We start from the raw sequence: 7,242 nt of genomic DNA on the forward strand, positions 1-7,242 counted from the left end.
GATTCCCATAATTTGTTAGTGTTTCTAATCATTGTTTATAGACAATAGAGAAGGAATTATGCATAAAAACCTGGGAAACTGTTACTTTTTTGGGGGGTCGTTCCCATGCTATGGTGATTACACTTGCCAGTCCACTCACAACCTCCAACATCCCAGCATACACCGCGTTACGGTCTTCCGGGGAGAGAGGACCTCATCATACCAGAGAGGACACAAGAAACAGTCCAAGGTAAGTCGTGGAAAACTGCCGGAAAATCATCATAATTAGTCTCTTTCAATGAATATACTGAGGGTCGGTAGTTTGGAAATAACGTGTGCCGTGCCACTGTTTTGATACAGCCGGCTAGCTAGCTGAGTTCAAGCTAATGTAGCTAGCCAGCAAGCAAGCCAACAAATACATGTGAAGCTATGCCAACTATGCTAGCAAGCTATGCTACACTAGTTCATTCGATGTAGTTAGCTAGCTGTAAATTCTAACATTCTAGCTAGTCAGAAATCGTCATTCTTCAACCATGTTTTTTTGGTAAGTCTTTACTTATTTGTTAACTAACTAGTTAGCTGAAAATAAGGATTGATAAGTCACCTTCCATGACTGAATTCAAGCTAGCTAAGGTTACCAGCTTTCTATCTATCTAACTGTCTGTCTGTTCTAGTTGTGAGTTGTCATTGCGCGATGGACCAGCTAGCTAGCTATGACCTAGCCAAATAGACAGCTGTACAGGCTCTCATGGATAAGTATTTTGCTAGTTAATAGGCCTATCTGAACTAGCTCATTCCATATTCTATTATCATGTACTCCCGAGTGGTGCAGTGGTCTAAGGCACTGCATCGCAGTTCTAGCAGAACCAGGATCTCTAGTGGCACAGCTAGCACTGCGATGCAGTGCCTTAGACCACTGCGCCACTAGAGATCCTGGTTAGAATCCAGGCTCTTACTTAACTGTAAGTCGCTCTGGATAAGAGCGTCTGCTAAATGACTAAAATGTAAAATGTAATGACAACAAGATAATTTCCTATGTGCAAGTGTACAGCTAGCTTTGGAAGCCCATGCGAGTCAACGAGAGCAGATTTGGAAGGATGGCCTCGTGAGACTAGCGTACAGCTCATGTTTACTTTCATGACATTATATGACATTTCCCTATCGATGTGTTTCAGTGTTGACATAGTGAGACTACCAGCTAGCCAGCATGTCTGACGTTATTGAGGAGAAGATAAAGAACTACAGGACGGCTCCCTTCGACGCCCGCTTCCCCAACACCAACCAGACCCGCAACTGCTTTCAGAACTATCTGGGTAAGTCAACTAGCTGATTAACTACTTCTCTTTTCTGACCCCACACACATTCTATCTCTATCTCCCTCTCCCTCTCTCTCTCTTTCTATCTCCAGCGCCTGCCAGCAGTCTACTACTCATTTCTACCTCCCAACTGACACACACACACACACACAAAATGGTGCAAGGACAGGATACTTCTAACCATCAGGCTCTTCTGCCACCCTGAACACTCATGGTTCCCTTCCCAGCAATTTTGTTCACAAAGATAAAGATCTGGGTTGGTTAACAAAACAAGGATTGTTACCTGAAGCCCAAATTTAACCTCATTTGCCTGCACTTTGAATCATGCTGTTGATGATTTGCAGTTGATGTGCATTATAAACGGTGGTATTTGCTCGCAAAACATTGATGCATGTCTAACTTTTTGGGATGATAAGAGCCCCACGAGTAGCACCTCCTCAGACAGTGGTCTAAAGCACTCTTTATCAGTTCACTTTAGACCAGCTAGAATGTTGGCTGTCCCTCAACTATTCACCAAGGTGCGCCATCATAAGCCAACTGTCTGTACTGACTGACATGTCCGTTAGGCAAGGGTACTACTTGGATATGCCAGATCTTTTCGGTCTTCAACACTCTCGTTTAGTAAGGATATCCTAATGTGTCTGTCGGTGTACTTTTTTTATCCAGAGCGACTAACAGTAGTGTGCATTCATTTTTTGGGGCTTCATACTGGTCTTCCGTGCGATTCAAACCCACAACCTTGGCGTTGCAAGAGCCCATGCTCAACTGACTGAGCCACACGGGACCCCACAGGTTTTCTCTCTGCTCTGTTAGTTTTAATTTGTGTCAGATGCCTGTTGACATCATTTAGTACAGCAGATATGGATCCATTTGTGGTGGCTATATGTTTGCTATTAGATTATTAGGTTCAGAAACGTAACACTAGTGTCAGTGAAAGTTGTAATAACGGTCTTGCTTAATGCTTACCACTTCATTCTCTGTCAATATTATCTCTCTCCTCCCTCTCTTTCTAGACTTCCACAGGTGCAACAAGGCTTTGTCAGACAAGGGCCAGGATGTGGCTCCCTGTGACTGGTACCAGAGGGTCTACAAGAGTATCTGTCCCATGAGCTGGGTACGTATGCTGCTACTGTGGCTCATAGTATGGGGCGGGCACCCCTTTATAGGGTTTAGCAGAGCCATAGAGTGGCAAACTATTCTGACAGAGCCTAAAGGAGTGGGCACACACACAATGCCCCCTAACTACCTTCCCATGGTTGTGTAGTATTGTCAGAAATGATTGGACCTCCCCTAGAGATGGATGATGAATCACTTTAATCAGCTCACATTAGAACCTACGTTCACTCACATTAGCAGTGCCTCAACTATTCATGAGGTGCCAACAGTCTGATGAGCACCACATTCCATAGAAGCCTTTAGTAGTTCCGGCATGTCTAAACTCTGCCAACAGTCTGTTCTGACATGTCCACTGAGCGGTGCAGTTCTGAATGTACCTGTTCTTCTGTCTCAAATGTCCTTACCTGAAGTGGTAGTTGGTATACAGTGTGGACCTCTGTTATGTCGCAAGTGTTTATACACTCTGGTTGTTGTGAGTCCAATAACTGACCATTGTCCCAGTCCGAAGTCGATCCCTACCCCCTACCCTTAGACACTTTTCATAGATCTGAAAGCATGGGATGGGTGTAAAGGCAAGGCAGAATGAAGGCTACAGTAGCTACTGTGTTATAACTGTATGTTACACTGATAGGCAGTTTAGCCTCTTGATCTCATTTCCTCCTCCAGGTCGCCAAATGGGACGACCAGATAGAGGCTGGAAGCTTTCCCGGGAAGATCTAGAATGGCTGACCCCTGACCCTGACAGTTTTGACCTCAGGACATTCTGTTAGCCACACCTTCAACTTTGACCCCTGTAGCGTGCCTAAGGACATGTGTTGACCACGTACCACACCATTCTAAATGTTATTAACAGTGTTACTAATGTTTCTAATGTTACAAACACTTAATAAAAATACGCACACGTTTTGAACCTGTCCCCCTGAATGTCTGGTGGTGGTTCATTTGGTATTTTATTAGGATCCCCATTAGCTGTTGTAGAAGCAGCAGCTACTCTTCCTGGGTCCACACAAAACCTAAAACATGACAAAATACTTAACACTAATAGACAGGAACAGAAACACATTTTAAATAAGAACAATACATCTAAAAAAAGGTCCCTTACTGCGCATATATATATATATATACATACAAGATTTTAGGTCATACAGCAGGGTTCCCCAACTGGTGGGCGGAATTTGGCCCGCGGGTGATTTTATTTGGACCCCCAAGTTTTGATTTTTATTGTTGGACATAAAAGACTGTAAAAAACACCAGCAAATCAGCACAAAGTGATTTTAATTTTGGTAATCTGTTCCAAAGTATTCCCACACATAAGAGATATATTTGATTGTATACGAACGTAAGCAAGGTTTGACATTTTTATGTTTTAGTCCAATGTTATATCTGTTTGTGTCACGAACGTTAGACGGAGTAGACCAATGCGCAGCGTTAGTTGCGAACATACTTAACTTTATTATCTTAAGTGATAATATAACAACGAAACGTGCAGTCCTACGGTTAACACAGAAACAACCAAACGGAAACAAGATCCCACAAACACTAAGGGAAACAGACTGTTTAAATATGGCTCCCAATCAGAGACAACCAGCAACAGCTGACACTCGTTGCCTCTGATTGGGAGCCACTCTGGCCAACATAGAAAATCAACAACTAGAACTCCCACACAGAACATAAACACATAGAATCTACACACCCTGGCTCAACATATAGAGTCCCCAGAGCCAGGGTGTGACAGTACCCCCCCGCAAAGGCGCGGACTGCGACCGCGCCTCCACATAAATAAACCAGGGGAGGGCTGGGTGGGCATTATGAGGCGGTTCCGGCTCCGGGCTAGACCACCACCCTTCAATAATCCCCCCGTAGCGCCCCTGGTCCGGTCTGGCCCCGCTGGCTGGAGCTGGACTGGACATTGAATGAGCGGATTGCTTAAGCTCCGTTGTGGAGCAGCTGACCGGTACCTGATCAGGCACCGGTGACCCAGGCACGGGTTGTGCCGGACTGACGACGCGCACCCCTGGCTTGGTGCGTGGAGCAGGAACGGACCGGACCGGGCTGACGATGCGCACCCCTGGCTTGGTGCGTGGAGCAGCAACGGGCCGGACCGGGCTGACGATACGCACCCCTGGCTTGGTGCGTGGAGCAGGAACGAACCGGACCGGGCAGACGATGCGCACCCCTGGTTTGGTGCGTGGAGCAGCAACGGGCCGGACCGGGCTGACGATGCGCACCCCTGGCTTGGTGCGTGGAGCAGCAACGGGCCGGACCTGGCTGACGATACGCACCCCTGGCTTGGTGCGTGGAGCAGGAACGAACCGGACCGGGCTGACGATGCGCACCCCTGGTTTGGTGCGTGGAGCAGCAACGGGCCGGACCGGGCTGACGATGCGCACCCCTGGCTTGGTGCGTGGAGCAGGAACGGGACGGACAGGGCTGACGATACGCACCCCTGGCTTGGTGCGTGGAGCAGGAACGAACCGGACCGGGCTGACGATGCGCACCCCTGGTTTGGTGCGTGGAGCAGCAACGGGCCGGACCGGGCTGACGATGCGCACCCCTGGCTTGGTGCGAGTGGCAGGAACAGGCCGGGCCGGGCTGGCGACGCGCACCGTAGGCTTGGTGCGAGTGGCAGGAACAGGCCGGGCCGGGCTGGCGACGCGCACCGTAGGCTTGGTGCGAGTGGCAGGAACAGGCCGGGCCGGGCTGACGACGCGCACCATAGGCTTGGTGCGAGTGGCAGGAACAGGCCGGGCCGGGCTGGCGACGCACACCGTAGGCTTGGTGCGAGGAGCAGGAACAGGCCGGGCTGGCGACGCGCACCGTAGACTTGGTGCGAGTGGCAGGAACAGGCCGGGCCGGGCTGGCGACGCGCACCGTAGGCTTGGTGCGAGGGGCAGGAACAGGCCGGGCCGGGCTGGCGACGCGCACCGTAGGCTTGGTGCGAGGAGCAGGAACAGGCCGGGCCGGGCTGGCGACGCGCACCGTAGGGTTGGTGCGAGGAGCAGGAACAGGCCGGGCCGGGCTGGCGACGCGCACCGTAGGCTTGGTGCGAGGGACAGGAACAGGCTGGGCCGGGCTGGCGACGCGCACCGTAGGCTTGGTGCGAGGAGCAGGAACAGGCCGGGCCGGGCTGGCGACGCGCACCGTAGGGTTGGTGCGAGGAGCAGGAACAGGCCGGGCCGGGCTGGCGACGCGCACCGTAGGCTTGGTGCGAGGGACAGGAACAGGCTGGGCCGGGCTGGCGACACGCACCCTAGGCTTGGTGCGAGGGGCAGGAACAGGTTGGGCCGGACTGGCGACGCGCACCATTAACTTAGTGCGGGGAGCAGGAACGGGCCGGACCGGACTGGTGACGCACACCACTTGCTTGGTGTGAGGAGCGGGACTGGGTTTCATCATAACCCTCCGCTCCCTCAGCTGCCTACCTAGTTCCTCTCGCCGTGCCTCTATTCTCACCTTCTCCCTTATCGCCTCCAGTAACTCTACCCTCTGCACCACTAACTCCTGCTCCCTCTGCACCAATAGCCCCCTTAACCTGGTGGCCTCCTCACCTAACCTCCTAATACGCCCTGTGGCTGCCTCCTGCTGCCCAGTCGCCCATGCCGTGTGCCCCCCCCTAAAAATGTTTTGGGGTTGCCTCTCGTCCGACCGACGACGACACTGTTTACGCCGTTGCTCCTCTCTCCGTCGCGCCTCTACCGTCTCCTTCCATGGCCGGCGATCCATCCCGGCCTGGATTTCCTCCCAGGTCCAGGACCCCTGCCCGTCCAATATTTGCTCCCACGTCCAGGCTGCCTGCTCTTGGACACGCTGCTTGGTCCTGGTATGGTGGGATCTTCTGTCACGATCGTCGTAGAGAGTAGACCAATGCGCAGCGTTAGTTGCGAACATACTTAACTTTATTATCTTAAGTGATAATATAACAACAAAACAATAAACGAAACGTGCAGTCCTACGGTTAACACAGAAACAACCAAACGGAAACAAGATCCCACAAACACTAAGGGAAACAGACTGTTTAAATATGGCTCCCAATCAGAGACAACCAGCAACAGCTGACACTCGTTGCCTCTGATTGGGAGCCATTCTGGCCAACATAGAAAATCAACAACTAGAACTCCCACACAGAACATAAACACATAGAATCTACACACCCTGGCTCAACATATAGAGTCCCCAAAGCCAGGGTGTGACAGTTTGGGCTTCTTGCGGTCAATTTGCAGTCTACAAATTATTTGTAATTAGGTTTTGGACCCCTGACCATCCCGCTCAATAAAAAAATTGGCCCACGGCTGAATCTAGTTGATGATCCCTGTCATACAGGGTCAGAGGCGTTGTGCCATGAGGTGTTGCCTCACTTTGTTTTTTTTAAGCTAACTTTGCCGCTTGCCGCATGCAACCATCGCTCGATACAATACTATGCGTTCTGGATTTGGGGACTCTTAAGAGACCCTGGTGGCATGTCTGGTGGGGTAAGTATGTGTGTCAGAGCTGTATGTAAGTTAATTATACAAACAATTTGGAATTTTCAACAGAATGTTTCTTACAAGAGTGATGCAGTCAATCTTATCTACTTTGAGCCAGGAGAGACATTGTATTTCTGTTATTGAATATGTTGAAAATACAAACCATTCTCGCTACTTTGACAGGGCTCTTTTTACTTTGATATACTACTTAATTCAGCTGGACATGTATGAGTTACAATGATGTTTCTGTGATAGTCGGTCTATTGAATAGTTGTTGGTAATTAGAAATGCTAATTTTTGGACTGAGAAATTCCAATCAATCTTATATGTTTTATGATTGGGCTCAGTGCACGGCACATACTGACATT

At 50.0% G+C, this 7,242-nt stretch overlaps 1 protein-coding gene across 1 annotated transcript; it reads left to right on the forward strand.

Moving 5' to 3' along the window:
• The first annotated feature begins 163 nt into the window (after positions 1–163).
• Positions 164–3,327, forward strand: LOC311140736 (cytochrome c oxidase subunit 6B1-like). The gene is made up of 4 exons (XM_084175944.1): positions 164–229; positions 1,155–1,292; positions 2,309–2,409; positions 3,078–3,327. The coding sequence occupies exons 2-4, from the start codon at positions 1,187–1,189 to the stop codon at positions 3,129–3,131; spliced, it is 261 nt and encodes an 86-aa protein (XP_084032070.1). The 5' UTR covers positions 164–229; positions 1,155–1,186; the 3' UTR covers positions 3,132–3,327.
• The last annotated feature ends 3,915 nt before the right edge of the window (positions 3,328–7,242 follow it).

Source organism: Coregonus lavaretus (genome assembly GCF_964263955.1).
Source record: "Coregonus lavaretus genome assembly, chromosome: 13".
NCBI lineage: Eukaryota > Metazoa > Chordata > Actinopteri > Salmoniformes > Salmonidae > Coregonus > Coregonus lavaretus.